The 21,067-nt window shown below is 37.8% G+C and overlaps 1 protein-coding gene across 1 annotated transcript; it reads left to right on the forward strand.

Moving 5' to 3' along the window:
• The first annotated feature begins 117 nt into the window (after nucleotides 1-117).
• On the forward strand, nucleotides 118-6,391 carry LOC113072101 (transcriptional repressor scratch 1-like). The gene is made up of 2 exons (XM_026245247.1): nucleotides 118-1,083; nucleotides 4,288-6,391. The coding sequence occupies exons 1-2, from the start codon at nucleotides 936-938 to the stop codon at nucleotides 5,070-5,072; spliced, it is 933 nt and encodes a 310-aa protein (XP_026101032.1). The 5' UTR covers nucleotides 118-935; the 3' UTR covers nucleotides 5,073-6,391.
• Nucleotides 6,392-21,067: the final 14,676 nt, after the last annotated feature.

Here is a 21,067-nt window from a genome sequence, read left to right on the forward strand (position 1 = left end):
AACAGCAAGGTACAACCCATAAACAGGCACTGAATGCTGCTTTCTGCCAAATGCATATAAACGTAAACACACAGGAAGAGTAAGAATTGTAGTTGACACTGCAGATTAACAGAGGAAAAGTACAGCTTGCCAGCATTTGATGTGATTGTCAGTGAAACAGACGGGACAGGAGACGTGTAACAAAACTGAACAGAATGTACACTTGTTGTTGTATCGACTCATTTTAAGATTGTGTGATATTTCAGGCCTTTCCTTCTCTTTCTCTCTCTCACAGAATGGGGGTGTTCGGGAGGGAGGGAGGGAGGGAGGGGAGGGAGCGTATCAGAGGGGGGTCTGTCTGTCTGCGTGTGTGAAGGCACAGACGGTTCAGTAGTAATGTGATGTGTGTCCCGAGGGATGTTTGATGGATTAATGCTGAGCAGCTCCATTGCGATGTACCACCTGATCTCACTCCCACCGTCTGCCTCTATAAAACCTGCCTGACTGCTGATCTCAGCTAGTCTCTCAGTCTCTCCTCTCTCTGTCTGTCTCTCTTTCTTCCTCTCTCTCTCTCTCTTCTCTATCTCTTCCTGCTCTCAGCCGCCTCTGCTGCAGGCCAGGAGCTATCCAGTGCTGAACAAGTGAATTTTTTCTTTTTTCCAGCAGCGTAAGCGGTTGTGTGTGTGTACAGTAGCAGGCACACACGCACACACACACACACAGTATTGTACCACCAGACATCTCTCTCTCCTCCTGCGTGCTCTTCATTTTTCCTTCATCTAGACATTGTTAATTTTTTTTAATTTCTGGAACGTGGATCTTTTTTTTTTTTTTTACAAACGGATTTCATTCGGGACGATTTTTTCACCAGGGTTTTTGTGTGTGTGCATGTGTGTCCGTCTGCGGCCGATGTGAAGGATTTCTGGTGCGTCTGTGTGCGTGCGACCGTGTGAACCATGCCTCGCTCGTTTCTGGTGAAGAAAATCAAACTGGATGATTTCTCCTCGTCTCCTGTGTCAGCATCTAATCATCATCACCATCATCATCTCGATGACTCCTTCACACGCTCTCGCTCCAGCCTGGGCGTCCGGCTTTGTGAAAATGGTGAGTGAGATGACTAAATATATTTTTATATACAGATACAGTAGTAACACTTCATGTGCTCGCTGTTCCCAAATGGTTACCCAACAAAAAATATCTGCAAACCATATTTCAATGTGTTTTGAACATTGTGCGTAGAATCCAACAGATGTTACATAAAGCTTCCCGTTCTGTCGGGAACTAATCCGTAAAACCCTTCATCCTTTCACCCCCAGCCCCGTCCTCCATTGTACCCCCCAGACTTTTGTTTGTTTTGTTTTTTTGACTCATGCTGACACAAATCAGGTCACGCAGTGAGATCAGCTTATGCGAATAAAGCCGTACGAAGTAAGCTTGATACCAGTTTGTTGTGTGTAACAGCTAATGCTAATGCTTTGTGGAGCTGATGTGTTTGTCCTTAGCTGATACTGCCCTTGAGTTTCGGTCCAAAACCCTCCCCCCTCCCAACAGCACTCTCTCTTTCTCGCTCTCCTCCCCCCATCCTCGTTTTCTGCCTCATCTCACTATTTCTCTTTTTCACTCTCCTGCTTCCGGGTACATGAATCTAAGTGGTGGAGGGGGAGGTAGAGTTTCAGCCATCATTGACGCCACTGGAGACATCCGAGGACTGTACTGTACAGCTCGAAGGAGAACGAGGGAGATGAAAAGAAAAGAGGCAGTGCTGAGTTTTGTCACATGATGCAGCAGCACGCACACTCACAATAGGGCAAATAGCATCACACACACACAGAGTAAAGCCCAGCATCCCTGTGCGGACATGATGGGACAGGCTGAGCTAAACTGAGCTATTCTAGAGAGACTAAAGGGAGTCCAGAGAGCTCTGTGTCCTCACAGACAGATTTTGGCAGCAGATGTGTGGCTCTCTCTGCCCTGCTATGGTGTTTTTCACAGATAAGTGAGATCAGACATGTGGGATATCTTCCCACCTGTTACAAAAAAAAAAAAAAAAAACACAACAGACTTGTTTTTTGGGTCATTGAAAGATTACATGCTGCTCCTTTTAAAATGACATTTATGCTGTTATTAAATTGTATTTGATTGTATTTTCACATGCAATAACAAAATCTTAAACGCACACTATTTATTTTATGCATATTAATAATTTTCATTAATTATCAAACAACTCCATCCTTCCTGTCAGCCAATAATGTAACCCTAAAAATATTCCACATCAAAAACATTTTCACAAATTTCACAGTTAGAACTGTTGTTGACTCTATAAAATCATTATGTGAATTAATATGACTATATAATAATTATATTTCTAAACTAGATTGTTTCTTATATTATTTCTATATTTTCAATCATATTATTATTTATATGTTATTATTTGCATTCACAATATAATTTTATTCTATTGAGTAATTCTATTCATGTCTATTATTTCACACTTGCTTCTGTATAATCATTAAAAACATTGATACTGGTTTTATATTGTAATATTGTAATACTGAATTAATAAACATTCAATATTATTAGTTGCATTGTTATATTATGGTTATAATCATAATATTCACACTATTTATTTAAACAGTGCCAGCCTTTCTTTCTTTCTTGGCTAATACCACAGTTTTATTTTTGTAGCATAACAATACCTGTAGTCAGCTGTTCTGACAGAAAATATGATTATGAAAACCCCCTAAGCCGTGGACAATGCAGTCATATATCCCAAACAACATCCTCTCAGTCTCTCTACTGATCCTGTTGATCTTTTTCCTAGCCAGCTGTATCCTTATTGCTCACTGCTGTCTTCAGTCTCACTGTATAACTAGCTCCAACAGATACTGCACTGCATTAAATGCTGTTTGGGTTTCCCTTTTAGCACACAGATTTAATTATAAACATTTTGTTGAAGACATGGCACCTTGGAAGGTGTATTATGTCGGTGAAATTCCAATGGCAATAAACGCGTCTGAACCCTACAGCTGCCAGAAATCCTTTTAGCAGCTCCTCACGATGCATTAAGACTCACTCTTCATGGTCAGAGGGCTTCATAATCAGTTTAGAGAATTTAGGAGGGAATTTATATGCTTCAGCAGACAGAAAGGGTATAAGAAGCCCTCTATTAGGAAATACATTTGTAATACAATTTAATGTTTGGAAGAATTTCAGTGTTTTGAAATCTGGGAAAAAGCTTCGGTTCTCTTCTGACAGAAGTGAAAGTGTTTTGAAAAGTCCAGATTTCCTTAAAACAGTTTAAATACATCCGTAATGTCAACCTCTCTTTACTTCCACTTTTAACAGATTATGTTGTGCGTAATGGACGAATCGACACAAAACCCTTGGATAATCTTATCAAAGCAAAAGAGAGTCTGAGTGGCTTCTTCATCTTAAGGAGAGAAAGAGAGACACTTATGCTTCCACCACAGTTAACCTGCTTAATTAGCCATTAACCATGTCAAAACCCTTTGGGTCTCTCTCTCTCTCACACACACACACACACACACACACACACACACACACTTACATAAATGAGGTATGCAGCAGTTCTCTAACAGCCACCAGGAACTGTGGAAGTCCATTTGCAGCTCATAGTTAGAAATAAAAAAGTTTAAAATCAGAAATAAAGTCACAATTTTGAGATATAAAGCCACACTATGAAATATAAAGTCTCACTTAAGATATAAAGTCACCAATGTGAGCTATGAGTTCATATTGTGAAACTACAATTAATACTGGTTTCCAATATTATTTTACAATGTAAAACAAAGATTTCCATCTACCAACAAATACTTTCAATGTATTTGTTATGGTGTGCAAAAGGAAAAAACAGGGGTTTACACTTTTAGAAATAAAGGTTCCAAAAGAGGAACCTTTGCAGCATAGAATGCCATAGAACCACCAATTTGGGTTCCTGAAAGAACCTTTCAGTGATCGGTTCTTAAAATAACTATTTTTTTTCCCTATGTTTGAAGACCATTTGAATAATCTAAAGACACTTTTGTGATAACCTTTTGTGGAATGAAATACAACGTTTCCATGTATTTTAAAGGTTCTTAATTGGAAACAAAGATGCCAATAAAGAACCTTTATTTTCAAGAGTGTATTTGTCATTGCACTTCTACTTTTATTTTGTTGTGTTTGATATTGTCATTGTGTCTGTAGTGTAATTTGTCTGCATCTTTAATCACTTTACACCTGGAATTTAGTGTACAAGTGAAAGGTCAGTGAGTTAATAACCTATTCATGTTCTCTGTCCTGCTGCAGGCTACATCCAGGATTACATCAGCTCTTCTGAATACACAGAGGAGAAGCAGGCCGACACGAAGCTGAGCTCGGATCCGTTGTACTCCCCAGTCAGCAGCGGAGGAGGGGAGTACTGCCAACCAGACCTGGAGCACCCGGACAGCCCTCAGTCCGGCCTCACGGCCCGCGAGTACTTCAGCAGCGAGAGCGAATCTCTCAGTGAGGGATACACCATGGATGCATTCTTCATATCTGACGGCCGATCAAGGAGAAAGGGAGAGGTCACGGAAGCAAGGAAAGCCGAAACAGAGGAGAAAGAAGTGGCTTCGGTGAACAACGGAGGTCCCCGACACACCTGCAACGAATGCGGAAAGACCTACGCCACTTCATCCAACCTGAGCCGACACAAGCAGACCCACCGCAGCCTTGACAGCAAGATGGCACGCAAGTGTCCCACCTGCAACAAGGTTTACGTGTCCATGCCGGCGCTGGCCATGCACATCCTCACTCACGACCTCAAGCACAAATGTCACGTGTGCAGCAAAGCCTTCAGTCGGCCCTGGCTTCTTCAGGGGCACATGCGATCGCATACGGGAGAAAAACCCTTTGCCTGCGCCCACTGTGGGAAAGCCTTCGCCGACCGATCCAACCTACGAGCGCACATGCAGACACATTCGGCCTTCAAACACTACAGCTGCAAGCGCTGCAATAAGACCTTCGCGCTGAAGTCCTACCTGAACAAGCACTACGAGTCCGCCTGCTTCAGAGGCTCCGGAGACGAGGATGAGTCTGGCTCCGAGAATTAGCAAAAAGAAGAAATGAAGATGAGTTAATGCTCTCAAAAATCCCCCCCACAGACTCCCTACACATACCCCACTTTCCCTTTTTTAGAAAGCAATATTTTGACCAAGAAAAAAACCAAACCAACCCAATAATAAGAAGACAATAACGAATAGATGCTGGATTTTTTTCTTTGGTAAAAAAAAAAAAAAGACCCTCTCATATAGACACGTACAATTATGAGGCCAGGCATGCAAATTTTTATGAACATAATACTGTTAATAACGATAGTAATAATATTTAGATTCCTGATGTTTTATAGCAAATCATGAAAAAAGACATAAAAAAAAAATTACAGCAACAGGTTTGTGCTTTTTTGAGAAATGAAATCGATTTGTATTTTTATGCTGCTCTTTTATTTTGAATTCTTTTGCAACTGCCAACACAAACTTTTTATGAAAATGTGAATAATGACAGTATTTGCAAAAAAAAAAGAAAAAAAAAGAAAAAAGATTGTAGACCTCTGAAAAGGTACAAACTTTTGTTACACTTTTGGTATTTTATTTATAATTGTTATTTTTATATTCAAAGTTTCCTGCAGTTTCTTGGTTCCATTATTTATTGGTTTATTTATTTATTTATTGTGCCAATCATGCCCTGTAACTATGTGAGCAGAGGAACCGTCGCTCTGTTTACCATACGGAGGAAACAGCACTCAAGACTAAACATTTCAATGATCTCCAAACATTTGAAACACTCATGATACGGACGACAGGGACTTTCAACAACATCTTTAGCAGATCTCTGGTCGCTCCTCTGCTGGGCTTCCTCAAACTAAAACAGACTGCATGTGCTCCAGAATCCTGGAGCCCCGCCCCTTGTCTTCCTGCTCCTTGATTACCTCACCCAGAGGCAGGTATGACCTCTAACCTCTGCTCTGTACACGCTCTCAAAGCCCATCACACAAACCTCATTTCTACAATGCCAGTATTGTTGAGTATTTATGCATTTATTTATGCACTATTTTCATTTTCTTATTTATTTCATGTGTATTTATTTATTTATGTACCTATCTATCTATTTATTTATTTATCCTCTGTGGATACTGAACTGCCGTTGACCTTTTAAGATGCTGCTCTTTAATGAAAATCTTTATATGCATGATTCAGCTGTAGAGGGATTTTATTCTTTTTCGAGAGGGACGGTATGCAGTGTTTGAAAGCAGATGAATTCAGGTGATGATGCTTTGTTTAATGGGCAATAATTCTTCTTAGGTACAGCAACTTGTATAATCACAGCTGTCCTGTTAGCAGTCAATGTAGGGCAATAAACAAAAACCTCCTTACTATCTCAAAGGTCATTCTCACCATTTCGTTGTATCTAGAACTCCATTTCTTGCTAAGACCATCCAGAATGTCTATATATGGTGTGTATGTGTGACTCCACCCACATTTGTGACATCACAATTCATCTCATTGCCAGATGCCAAACAATTTAGTAATCCAGAAATCTTTTACATCTTAACACCAAATAAAAAAGCATACACAAATATTTATAAATCCCCAAAAGTTCAAATTGAACTCAACAGATGCCTGCTTAACACGCTTGTTTTTTTGTACTTACAAATTAAAATGCCATTTTAATACGAAAATCAGCAGCAATAAACCTTTTTCTAACAGAACTTTTACTATTATTATCACAATCTTATTTCTCAGCAATAGTTTTGAATGCAACGATAAAAAGTCTAACCCACAGCATGACATATTTCATGAATTTGTCTTTAGCTGTCCAAATAAATCCCATCATAAGCAGCGGCCGCCAGTCGATGACATGAAAATGACGTGAAATAGGAGTCCCAAATCCTAGACCCAGAAATAATGAATCTCTCCCCCGCCGAATGGCCAATCAGGATGGATTATTCAGTGTTTGGGAGAAAGGAGTGCTGGATTCAGAACAGAGATGAAACAAAATAGAGGCTTAATGGCAGCATTGATGGGAATAGCTGAGCATATGGTGCCAATGTGCTGCCGCCTATACAATAAAGATCTGAAGGATATTCGGAGATGAAAGGATGAGAAGTGCAATCAGAAAATGACAGTGTAAATCAGCTGCCTCTTTGCTGTCTCTCATCTGACATTTTTTAATAAAAATAAATTTAGCTCCATCTTGAGAAATGAAACCTTGCATAGGACAAAATGCATCTGCATATATGATGCAGCTCGTGTCAAAGTGAATAGAAGCGGTGTCCACTCCACCAAAAAGGGTTAACAGGTGTTGGTGGACAGACAGTAGTCTAAGAGCATAATTGAGTCTGAGTTTGACCTTGTGAGGAAGGTCGAGCAGCACCGGCCAAAGGCTCTGTCAGCGTTTTGCATATTGTAAAAAGGACGGCACAATCTCAGTAATGGGCCAAAACCTGCGGGGAATAGATAATGAGTTTCTCCTCCCACTTTTCTTCTGCTCTTCGCCTCTTTTCCACCCATTCCTGACCTCGTACACTGGCACGCTGTGTCTCACCGTGTCCAAGCAGCTCATTGCTGATGGACATCAGTCAGAAATATAACAACAACTGTTCAAATAAAAATGCACCGTCTGGAATTGATTTTCAAGAATATTTTTACTTAAAAAATAATAATAATACTTAATCACTGATAGAATGATCACAATTTAAAATGTTGACATGAAATGTTAAGACATTTAGAATTTTACAAAAGATTTCTATTTCAAATAAAAACCATTCTATTCATCAAAGAATCCTGATGAAATGTATCACCATTTCCACAATAATATTAAGCAGCAATATTAACTGTTTTCAACATTCATAATAAGCGACACTGAAGACTGGTGTAAAGAATGCTTAAAATTCAGCTTTGCAATCATAAATCAAGTTTTACATTTTTAATGTAATAATATTTCACAATAAAACATTTTTACAGTATTACTGATCAAATAACTGCTGCCTTGGTTAGCATAAAAGACTTTAAAAATGATACAAAGTTTACTTTTTAATGGTAGCGTGCAAGAAAAATACACAAATGTTATCTAACAGATAGATTATGTAGAAATCTTTGTCCTTTCATTTTAAATATTTGGAGTACATTTTTTTTGGCAAACCCTAATTCATTTCTGACCCTAATGGACATTCATTCTGCTTTTACTTCTAAATCATCCTTACATATTTTTGACACACCCACAGCTGTGTAGAATCAACAGACTATCTGTTATGAATATTCATCTGGATATTTTCCATTGTAATAAGGCTTGGATTCAGAGTCAATTTTACTTATGCAAAGCTTGATGTATCTTAGATGAGCTCTTTTAAAGACTATCCCAAAGGACTACTACCATCTCTTTGTTTTCAAAAATATCATCACAAATGTTCAGAAATGTGAGATAACTGAAGAGACTGAGAAATGAAAGCTTTTTTCCCTGTTTTTCCTGAAACAAGTGTAAATATGTGTGTATATAGATCTCAGCAATAATGAGACACCGCATGCGAGCCGATCCCGTTGCTTTTACCTTTTCTGAGCCGTTTAACCCTGGACAGGCTGAACAGGATCAGGGACTTCATTAGCTCATTACCTGCTGTAGCTACCAGCAATATTAACAATGCTAAGCATTCTCTATCTGTTCACCAGGATCTACCCTTATTTCTTTGTCTCTGATCCCTCTTTTTCTCTCCTGTTCTTTTTTTCTCCTTTTGTGGAAGTGCCCAGCCTGGCTGAACAATAATATGAAGTGCCAAAAAAATAAAGAGTTATTTCCATGACAAAAGCCTTCAGCATATGGTAGGCAACTCACAGCCCTCCATATGGTCCTTGAGAGATTTCAGATTGTCTCTCTTCTTTTCCCTTGCCTTCTTTCTCTATCTTCCTGCCTCCCTGTGTAAAAACGTAAAGATTTTTCCACTTCTGATATTACATTTTGCCTGTTATGAAGGGTAAAGCCAATAGTGATGTTTATGAACAATAAAATCAATAGCACAAGCAGTCTATTGCTTTTTTATTGACTAAATGTTTTGCTTTCTCTCAAATACAAAACATGGAACGGATGCTGAAACGCTGAATGTGCATGCAGATGCTTTTAGAGATCCCACTCATGGACCCCTGACCTCTGCATTAGTAGAACTGTATGTCCCGGCTTATAGTCTGTACTTCTTACTGTAGGCCAGCACATAGATCAATTCTGAACACAAATGCAAGACTAGAGTCACAAATCAGAATGTGAGCAACATCTTCCTGTGTTCAGCAATGGGGCTGCTGATCTGGGATCAGCTTTGCCTTCAAGCATCAGTGCTATAACTATCACCGGAAGAACATCTAAACTGTAATCAAGTCAGCAGCTAAAGTCACTCTGAAACCTGGTGTACACGCATCTGTCCTGGTGCTCTTAAGCCAGTCCAAGCCATTAAATGTAAATGAAATATTGATTTTATGTTACGCACTGGCCTTACCAAGATGCAGCACTCAGACCTGAATGTGACTGATAACTGATGCTGAGGGAAAGAGACTGTCAGCAGGACAGAGGAGGACTGATGTCCAAGAAACCGGAAACACCATTTGACCATTATGTCCTTAACTGTCCTACAAGATTCAGGATTCTTAATTGTCATACAAGAACAATGAAATTAGGGCAGTCCTTCTGGTGCAGTCACACATGAATGCAAGCTACAGTGTTTACAGTGTTCATTTCGCTTGAGTTTCTGCCCGAGCGATTTATTTAATAGATGACATTGCTATATTCATTAAATGTTGCTTCTAAAAATGTAAATACAGGATAAGTTGGCACTTGGTTTACTACTTTCATGTACAGGCAGAACCATAACTTTCATAAACACTAATGGATAAAAATATATATATATATATATTCTGAATAGTGGGTGATCAAATATATAAATTCAAACCCTGAGCCACAGTTCAGACAAGTACTGGTTATGGCTGTATAATTTTTATGACCGTATTTCTTATGTAGAGATGAAATTTTATTGGCGTAAACAAAGCCATACTGTTTATAGAATTGGTTTTATAACATTCAATTCATCTTGAGTTAGGTTAAAGGCTTTATTTCTGTCTTAAGAAGTCCTGCAACTTAAAAGAATACAATTAAATAACGTCAGTAGAAACTAGAATCCATATAGTAGATTTGAATTGAATAAGACTTCATTACATTTAAAGTCAGAGACCTATATTTTGCACATATTACCATGGTTTCCTTATGAAAGAATATAACATTGCTCCAGGTTTAGTAGTGAATACCACTGCGAATAAAGAGGTCAGTGTAGCTGAAGTCTCAGTGTGGTGATGCTGACATTAGATTTCATAAGAATTAATTATTAAACAACATCATCTGCAATATTGAGCATGTAACCCTAAACCACTCAACTTCCAGTGAAGAGGCCTGATAACACACTGTCCTGAGCTTTACCCTTTACCGGCATATGATGCTGAGGTTTCATTTGCTATCATTAATCCTAAAACAAGAAACTAGTACAGTGTAAAAAGAAAATCCCAGTGTTCAAGTGCCTTCATAAGATGAAATCCATGTGGTGTCAACAATATTTGCAAAACTGTGTCTGCATGCGCTCTGGGCATGGATGCATTTAGTAAGTTACAGTAGTTACTAATTAAACTTTAAAAGATAAGAGCTCCCCTGACTCACCCTCATGTTGATGTTGAAACTGACCAACAGAATGATACTGCAGTGTTTCTCAATCCTGCTCCCAGAGGCCTCTCAACACTTCTCATTTTACAAGTGTTATTTCAAACAACTTTCAAATAACAATTTTTTTTTTTTGTAAAGTGCGCCATCAAAGGGTTAGGGTTACTGTAATGCTGTGCATGTACCATATAAATGTGAAGGTGTATGATAGTACCACAGCATCACTATCTAAAGCCATCACATGATATCACCACATTATTTTTGTTAAGGACTGCTAATTATATGTGCTGCATATTTGGATGTCAGTACCTTCTTGGTATGTCCAAACTTCATTGATTTGTGTCTGATATCAAAAGGATTCTGACGCTTGCCCGCCATCTGCTGGTTATTTTATCTCACTTCGGTCAGATCATAATTTGTGTGCAGAATACCCTACAATCGACAGTAACAGTATTAGTCTCTACTGAAGGTTCTTGTCAACATTTATTTGCGATAACAAGATTGTCAAGTTACCAACAATTTGGTGGCATGAGATAACCTTATGTAAAACAATTAATTTATTAAACTCTGCCCGTGTAATTATTTACTGCAAGCTCACATTCAGATCTATCTTCAACCAGTCAGAAACTGAAGAATAAAACCAAGTCTATGCCCTACAAGTAGTTTTATTTTTCAATAATCTGTTTAGTCTGCAATACAGAAGAAAATATTTGCTTCAATATCTGCTTCCATTTAACTGTGATTTTTTTTTTTTAATGTAAATGTTATTTCCTTTAAACCACTATGTATACACCTTATGGTGCTCATAGTACAATTAAAGACATTTCACAAAATTTTGTGAACCCACCATATGGCTTTGCAGCTATTGAGCTGAACTCTAGACAGAGTGGACAGTTTGTCTTCTCAAAGCACAAAGTGAATAATCATCTCCTGCTAGCAGTGCCTCATTATCCAGACTTTCTCCCCTTTGCTGCTTCTTCTTCTGTGTGTGCCAGCTTCACTGCTCTTGATGTTTTCTGTTGTTTGTGTGAAAATCCATCTGTCTGTTACAGTCTGCTGGCAGTGGGTCCAAACGTCCCTTCTGCTCCTGTCAGAAGAATCAGTTCACAGCATTTAGAGATCCAAATGTTCATTTTCCTTTCGATTAATGATCCAGAGTGAGATACAGAGAGAGCCTTCCTCCAAAAAAAATCTCAGCTACAGCAGACAGATCTCATTCTTTATCATGCCAAATGTCCAGTGTACTGCAGAGACAAATTTGCCGTAGATTTTCTTGGCATATGGCAACAGTAACGTTTGTCAGGCCAGCTTTTACCAAATGATTGATCATTTTTGGGAAGGCTTTTTTGGCAAGCTTAGAAATAATATCAGAAACAACAGAACAACGATACAGACATCAGACACTAGGTAAGAGGTATGAAAATATGTTTTTGTTGTTGTTACTTGAAATACCTTTACATTGCTGATACAAATAGAGAAATCTGGATTTGAATTAGGCTATGTAAAAAAAAAAAAAAAAAAAAAAAAAAGAAACAGAGTAAAATCAGGTCTCACATGCTATGTGCAAAGTGCTAATGTCCAGTATATCCAATATGCATTGTGCCAGTTATGCAGTAGCTAACGTTTTGTCGTAACTAAAACTAATTTTGTAAGGAGTTTGTGTATGTTTGACGATGGAGAGCTCATTCTCTAACATTTATTTTTAACTGTATCTATATCATATTTAAGCAATACTACACGAGCAAGAGTGTTGCAGTAATCACTGCCGTGTTATTAAATTACGAAATTGATTTTATACAACAACTTCAATAAATAATAAGCGATTTAGGTTACATTTTAGACACAATATCGCGATTACTTTGTCCTGTAAATAATTATTATACATTGGACGGTTTTTTTCGGTGAACGACATCAAAATTACCGCGAGGGTGACAGGAGACGAGACGACTCTTGTATGGCTCTCGCGATTTTTCGATCGGTCTGCGCAGCGCCCCGAACCACTGTTTCGAAACAAATGATTCGCAAAGCTTCCGAAGTGTTTTCCAGAAAACCTCCGGAAATACATAACATCCCAATGGATGTGATCATACGACCCATTCCGCCTGTTCCAGAGGAGCAGAAGTTCCAAAGCAGGTAACAATTAATTTAGACTATTGACTTCATTTAACTTTTAAATTTGCTCATTCAGTGAGCTCATTGCATATCTTAAGTTCTGTGTTGTTTTTACGTAAAATTAGATACATATCGAACCTGTAATTGCGTCCAGATAATACGTAAAATATACTATAAATACGTAAAGTCACATACGTATTGGACAGTTTTAATTTAATTTAGTACATTCTAAATATGTACGTTTTGATTGTGAGATCAGGGTGATATATATATATATATATATATATATATATATATATATATATATATATATATATATATATATATATATATATATATTATTATTATTATAGATCAGTGGATCCAAAACACATAAGGGACGTTTCTTATGACACTGATAAAGAATGTAAACTTTTTATTCTGAAAATGGCACTTGGATGTTCCTTAAGAATAGCTAAAATTAAGGAAATATTCACACAAATGTATAATCTGATAGCAAAATTAATTTCAGGTCAGTTCCTCTGGATGTAGGCTATCCTTTAAAGGTGTTTCATTCTTATGAATCAGAGCTTTGAATCATCCAAAACAACTGTAACCTGACACAATTTATGTTCTTTTTGCTCGACATCATTTTAACTTGGCCACTGTGAAGATTAAACGGATATCTCTCCATCTGTCAGTTCATAGTCTGACCACGAGATGGCAGCATTACCATACTGATTGATTAAAGCAGACATTCCCAACAATTCTCGTCAGCCGAAATCTTTTAGTTTGACTTAAAAAAAAAATGTAATTACCCAATTAGATATTATGTTGATATTGAATAAAACAACACATTTACTCTGTTATTGGTTAACATGAGGTAGATTAAAAAAAAACAAAAAACTTTTATTATTTTTATTATTTTTTTTTTACTATTGTTTTTATTGTTCTTATTTTAAGATTATATATGTTAATTTAACTTTTTTTGAAATTCTTTTATTTTATTAGGTTTTAGCTTTTCATCAACTCATGGTCTCCTGTAGTTCACTTTGAGAAGTCTGTGAGTTTGAATAGAGTATGAGATTTCGTCCATTGATATTTGTAGACCAACCTGAAATGCTAATTCATTTCTATGGTTATTATGGGGGGGGGGGGCATGGACAGTTGAAAGGTTGTTATTTTATTATATTTAATAAATGCATTCCATTTGATAAAATAAAAAAAAACAAATAAAATAAAAAGCAATAATAATAGTTGCTGCAATGGTAAAACACACACACACACACACACACACACACACACACACACGCACACACTGAAAAACAATGATTTGTATTGTATGTTTCCATTTGATGCTCAGGCTTCTCTGACCTTTGATGATTTTTTTCATTAGGTCTCTTTCAAATTTCTATGCAAAACCACTTCATAAGCAGCCACAAGATGACCACAGGAGTGTGCTGGTCTGGAGACTATTGGACTTGGTTTCACATGTGCTCTGAACCACAAGCTTGAGTCTCTGAGCACAGTCAGATTCATAAAGAATCACGTTTCCAGATCTGCTTTGCATGTTAAAAGCTATACATCTTCATCATCACATTATAATAATCACAGCAAACAATGTGCTTTGTGTATTTTTAGATAAGCTAAATGCACAGGATTTTTATAAATTATTATTTGTGCCAGTGGAGGGGCATGAGAAATGTAGGACATTCTTTTCAGCTCATCCATAACGGCAGGACATGTCGGGGGTCATGTGTCATGAGAACTGGCCAGGGTTCTTCTCCTCAGCAGGCTGGAGTGAAGGAAAAGAATGAATACAGCAGCTCAGTTTTATTACACTGCTATATATAGATGGATTGAGGCTCACAGTTAGACTGATATAGAGGAAATAGAGTGAAACATGCTCTTACAGACATTTCTGCTCTCAGCCGTTGAGGAGATCAGAGGACAAGCACCTCAGATTTCTTCCTTGTAATGGCATTTCACTTCCCTTTGACCTCTGACTTTGGCTTAATATCCATAGCCAAAGGCCTCTCATATTCTACAAGAACGATGACTGAAGCTTTTGAAACCCAGCTCCTCTGACAGCTTAAATTGCAGGTGGCTCAGATAATAATAATACAATAAAAATGATGACACTTTTTTTTTTGTATTTGTTATAATTTTATCAGAACTTTATTGGGTATTTCTGAACTTTGCAACAGTTTGCAGATATGACTTCAATAGACCAATAAAATCCCTTGCAAATGCCAGCAGCTCCAAGGTTTTAAAGGGGATTTTTAAATTAAAAAAACATCATAATTTAGATGAAATAGGCCATATTCTGTCCTGTTTTGACCGCCCTCATCGGAATGCTCAATTTGAATAGGTGTAGCAGATTGTAGCCTTGGAAGTAAATGCCCACTGCAATTGTCACGATCATTACATGGAGTGCCCATGAACTTTTGTAGAGGGCACTCCAATCAGGACTATTCCACATTTACCACCAGATGTCACTCAGACTCTAGCACCTCTTATCTGTTGCACCACACCCTAACTACATTTCCCATTAGTCTCTGCATCACAATCACCCTGCCACACCTGCACATCATTCCTCAGTCAATCTCCTTGCCACACCTGCACCTCATTTACACACACATATAAGCAGCACACTCACTCTCACTCACGGCAAAGTCTTGATTTGCTGTGTTTGTCATTTCCGAGCGGTTTCCTTGTGTTTTCCTCTCTGTACCTGACCTTTGGATTGTTTATACGACTCTGATTCTCTGCTGCCTGCCCCGGACATCTGCCTGTTCCTGTTTTCGATTCTGGTTATCCCTATAAACCTGACGCTGTTGCTGATCATTGCCTGTCTGACCATTCTCATTAAAAGTTCTGCACATGGATCCGAACCTCTCTGTCTCATCATTACAGCAATGATTGGCTAACAGTTTTGTGTGTTTTATAGCTTCATGTGATTTATTGTTTGGTTTCTACATAGACCTGTGTTTGCCTCTTTCGTTATTTACAGTACATGCAGGAATCGGTGGGCGGGCCTAAACAGGCAGCGTTGTAGAAGCAGGCGTTGATCGTCTTCTGTGGAGGCGGTGTTTAGCCACACTATTATGTTATAAAGTGGCACATTCAACAACCTGTCATTTTGGTCAAATGGCTTCAATATAAGCTGTTTTTAGACTAATGAGAAAGTTCTGAGTTCTGAAACTTACAGGATGTTTTAAAAATACTATGACCTTTTATATGTCAAATGTTAAAGTGCAGCCAAACACTCAGGGAAAAAAGGTATAGGCTTGTTGTATTGCTTGGACAAACACACTTAAAATATTCTTCAAGGTACACAAAAGCAAGAAAGTCATACAACGACATAAGCGTGAGTACATAATAACTGAGTTTTCATTTTTGGGTGAACTGGCCCTTTAAGAAATGTGGTCTTACCTTGGGATCTTCGTAGCAGTTTAGCTGGACACCAGCAGCTGCTGACTGCAGGAATCATGTCTTTACAGCCGCGTCCTTTGATCGTGGAAGAAGGTATAGGCCTGTTATACGCGATTACTACCTTGAAGATCTCTGCTGGAAGATAACAGTTTCTCTATTGGCGATATATGAGTCCCTGGGGTGCTGGCCCTGATCTTGGCCTCCCTTTGGGACCCCTCAGGAAGTGAAGAGGGGGCCCCGGGGCTAGGCGGAACAAACCTGCCGGACTGTAAATTTCTGGCAAAAGAATGGTCGCGTGTGAGAAGACTTCCTGTGGCTTCAACACGGTCCGGAAGAAAGTATCCTTAGAAGTCTCCTGACTCCTCTGATTGAGGAGACACAAAGAAAGAGAGACAGACACACACCCAGTTTGGGAAGTGTGGGCTGCACCTGCTGCTTTTAGCGGAAATAAAGGAAGCTACATCTACACCTACATCCCAAAAATTCTTCTTCCTAACTAGGAGGAGAGAGACAAGGAAGAACAGATGGTGGGAGAAGAAACGGATCCAGGTACTTGAGGCAACATTAACACATAAGTATGTGTTTGGAAATCTCATGAATATTTCAGCCTCACGAGCACCTGCCATGAACCGGCGTAATTCTACTACTCTGCTTCTGACAGGCATGACAAATCATCCCTCTTGGACAAATCCAGTCTGCCTGAGGATCATGAGGATCTTCTTGTTAAGGTTATAAATGATATGTTGTAGAAATTGTTATATTTATGCACGCATGACCATATATATATTACTGCTTTGCACACTCTTGGCATTCTCTTGATGAGCTTCAAGAGGAAGTCACCTGAAATGGTCTTCCAACAGTCTTGAAGGAGTTCCCCGAGAGATGCTTAGCACTTGTTGGCCTTTTGCCTTCTGTCTGCGGTCCAGCTCACCCCTAAATCATCTCGATTGGGTTCAGGTCCGGTGACTTTGGAGGCCAGGTCATCTGGCGCAGCACCATCACTCTCCTTCTTGATCAAATAGCCCTTGATGCCTTCAGTGTGACATTTTTCATAGTCACGAAAATAAAGAAAACTCTTTGAATGAGAAGGTGTGTCCAAACTTTTGGTCTGTACTGTATATACACATATAAATGTTGCTGAAAATGTAATTGGCTTGTAACAAACTGTGATATTATATATTATAATTATTTATCTAATAATTTACAAATTCATTAATTGTTTGGACTGAGGCAGATCTGAATGTAATCTTGGAGTTGATTGTAAGGAAGTCTGTTGTTTAATCAGAAGATTAAGTTATAAATGTTTTTATAAAAATTACAAGGTCAAAAGAAATTTTAAAATTAAATACATACGTGAATGAATCGTACACAATAAGACAGTAAGTTCAATAACAGAAAATTAATTATACCAGTTACCAGTCTACAATAAATGTATACCAGTCATTTATTATTGAATCACAATCTAGGTATGATTTTTTTTTTTATCTACATTTTTTTCCATATCCTTATGGCACAGTTTGTTGTTGTAGTTGTTGTTTTGTATTGGCCCCAAGAGTTAATTTTTAATTTTTATTTTTTATTTTTTGTTAACAAAGGATTGAAATCATGAAATACAAGCAGAATGAATTGTTCTGATGTAAATTTCCCATTGAATTGATTGTATCAAATTACTCGGGAACTTTTTTCAACAGTTTATATAGAACAATTTATATAATAAAACCATTCACATCAATAGTTATTTTCTAATTGGCAAATATAGTGAAATCTGCTAACAACATGCTCAGCCTTTTATTTCAGAGCTCTGAGCAGTTGAGCTTTCGGTTTCATTTTCCAGAACCAGCTTGATTCAGCGTTTACAGATGTGCAGTTTGTACAATTTAAAAGAAAATAAAGATTTTACATCCTTGAATATATGTTTGAATACTTTAACATCAGACACCAGAACACTGATGTAGACTTGCGTTCTCTGTTTGAAAGTGTCTGTTAAGTGTGTGTTGGTGCTCCTGCTGTATGGTCTTTTTTCGTATGTCAGAGTCCAAGAGTTATGGAGCAATAAGACATGAATAGACTTCCTTTTCCTTTACAGCTTTTGGCAGGATCCTACCATTGACCCTTACCTGAAGGGGTCAGTCAACATTTCCCTGAATAGCGTCTGATTTCACACTGTGGCTCTGTGCGCTGTATGAATCCCCTGCTGATGCTGCAGTGCAGGAGGGCTTACATGATGATAAAATAATGACATATACTTGCACACTCACATTGGGAAATTTACCAAACCATTTCAGCATTTTTGTGGAGTTACATACAAATGAATAATGGACTTCTCATCCCCTCTGGATGGATGTACATTAGCCTTGCAAATACTGTGAAGCATTAGCTGTCCTGAAAACACATTTTCCTCTTCTCTTTCTAACACACACCTCCATCACATGTGGCCACAATATGAGTTATTAGACACTGACCCTATAGTCATACAGCTGATGTACTGCACAACAATACAGCATTATATACAATGATAAACTCCGTAATGTCCACTCATCCTTATGTGCACTACATCTTCAGTACGCATGCTATGAACATATTTATGGCTTAGAATAATGTCCAAATGTAATAAGTCCAAATGTATTTCTCTCTTTTTTGGGGGTAAACTCATTTTTAATACTACATTTCTGTTGTAATGTAACCATAAAACCACTGAAAATGATTAGAGCAGATTTATAGCTCAAATTAAACATAATTTATAGCAAGTTTTAAAAGATGTATTAAAGGAATAGTTCACCTCAAAATGAAAATGTACCCTCTCACAAGCCATCCAAGATTGCTTCTTTAACAGAACAGATTTGGGGAAATTCAGCATTACGTCACTTGCTCACCAGTAGATCCTCTGCAGTGAATTGGTACCAGTGGAATGAGAGTAACAGCTGATAAAACCATCACCACACAATAATCCACAAGTAATCAACACAATCCCATAAGTGCAGAGCTGCAAGTTTGTAATAAACATTAAGACATTTTTAACTTCAAACCATTGTTTATGGCTAAAATCGGAGTCCTTTATCCACAATATTGCTTTCTCCAGTAAAAAACACTCTCTCATCTGAATCTCATTTGAATAAAGAGAGAAGTATGCACTGATCAAGCACCATTTTCCACCAAATTCAGCACAAAATAAATAAATATTTCAGACCATGGAATTTTTATTTTTATTTTTGCTGGAGGAAGTTGAATTGAATTCTAAAGGTTTATGAATAAATGAAAGGCTAATGATGGATTTGTTTTTCACGTCAAAAGACATTAATTAATGAACTGGAGTTATATCAATTACTTACAAATTATTGTTTTTATAAGCTCATTTTAACGGCACCCATTTCATTGGCAAGCAAGTGATGTAAAGATACATTTCTTTATATCTGCTTTGATTTAAAAAAAAATTGAATGGCCTGATGGTGAGTCATTGTTTAGCAAATTTTCTTTTTTGGATAAACTACCCCTTAATGCTTTTATAAAATTCTTAGCTACAAATTTCTGCCTTTAAATGCTCCAAAAATTGGCCCCATTTACTTATTTTATTTTATGTTGAACAAACAAGACATTAGTGTAATTTACTTTTGTGGTAATCACCATTACACCAAGTGCTGTTGATTGAGCTTAACTTGAACCTCAAATATTCCTTTAACACAATACCACAGATTGCAGGTTACATTATAGAGGGGAAGTTCTTATAGCGTAGTCTACCCCCTTTTCCCATATCCCCCCCACACACCTGCTCTTCTCACTCAAATGTATGAACCATAAAGCCTACACAGTCCCTCTCTCCTTCCTTCTAAGCAAGTCTCTCTTTTTCTCTCTGACATGACTTTATTGGCCCTGTAAATCTGTGTATTTACCTGCAGTCTTAGCCCACTGACTTCATCCAACTCATATGAGAACACTGAGTCTGTCATTGCAGGATAAATACAAACCTAGCAAAGAAGTGGTGGAACATTACATTTGTTAACATAAATTAATGCAGTTACCTAATAATTTAAATTGGAACATTTAAACATTTAAATTGGAGACTGTTTGGATCAGCATAGCTTCACTGATTATTGCCCACCAGGCTTGTAAAAACAGCATGCAGGTGTTTTGAAAATGTCGTAGGTGTCGTAGATGTTGGGAGGGGGTTGTTGGTGCAGCTGAGGGGACAGAAAGTCCTGGGTTTAAGTGACACTGGCATGTTTGTGAAAGCTGCTCCAAGTGACGTATTACGGGCCATGGTAGCAAAGAGAAAATAAATGAGACAGCGAAAGAGGGTCTGGAAACCATTTGCCACTGTCTCACTCTCTATTTCTTAGATCATTCTTAACATCTGCCTCATGTTTATTTACCCAACACCCGCTTCTGGCTATAAACAAACCATCACTGCGTGAGCTCAGCCGCAGCAGAAGCTGATAGACTCCAGCAGAACCTCTGCCCCTTGGCCACAAACCAAACAGTTGAGAGTTCAACAAACAAAATTATATGAATTTAATATTGTTATCCTGCAAATGGCATAACAGTTAAAGCTGGAGTAAAACTGTGACCCAGGACCATAAAACAAGCTGAGTAAATAAGCTTTAAATTGATGCATGGTTTGTTGGGGTACTACAATATTTGGCTGAGATACAACTATTTGAACATCTGGAATCTGAGGGTGCAAAAAATCTAAATATTGAGAAAATGGCCTTTAAAGTTGTCCAAATGAAGTTCTTAGCAATGCATGTTACTAATCAGAAAATACGTTTTGATATATTTACAGAAGAAATTGTACAAAATATGTTCACAGAACATGATCTTTACTTAATATCCTAATGATTTT

This window comes from Carassius auratus, unplaced genomic scaffold (genome assembly GCF_003368295.1).
Source record: "Carassius auratus strain Wakin unplaced genomic scaffold, ASM336829v1 scaf_tig00008539, whole genome shotgun sequence".
NCBI lineage: Eukaryota > Metazoa > Chordata > Actinopteri > Cypriniformes > Cyprinidae > Carassius > Carassius auratus.

Excerpts from the sequence above, each read along its gene's own strand:
- LOC113072101 (XM_026245247.1), top strand. The coding sequence starts at position 936 with ATGCCTCGCTCGTTTCTGGTGAAGAAAATCAAACTGGATGATTTCTCC. Across the intron at positions 1,084-4,287 it reads CGTCCGGCTTTGTGAAAATG|GCTACATCCAGGATTACATC; the intron begins GTGAGTGAGATG and ends GTCCTGCTGCAG.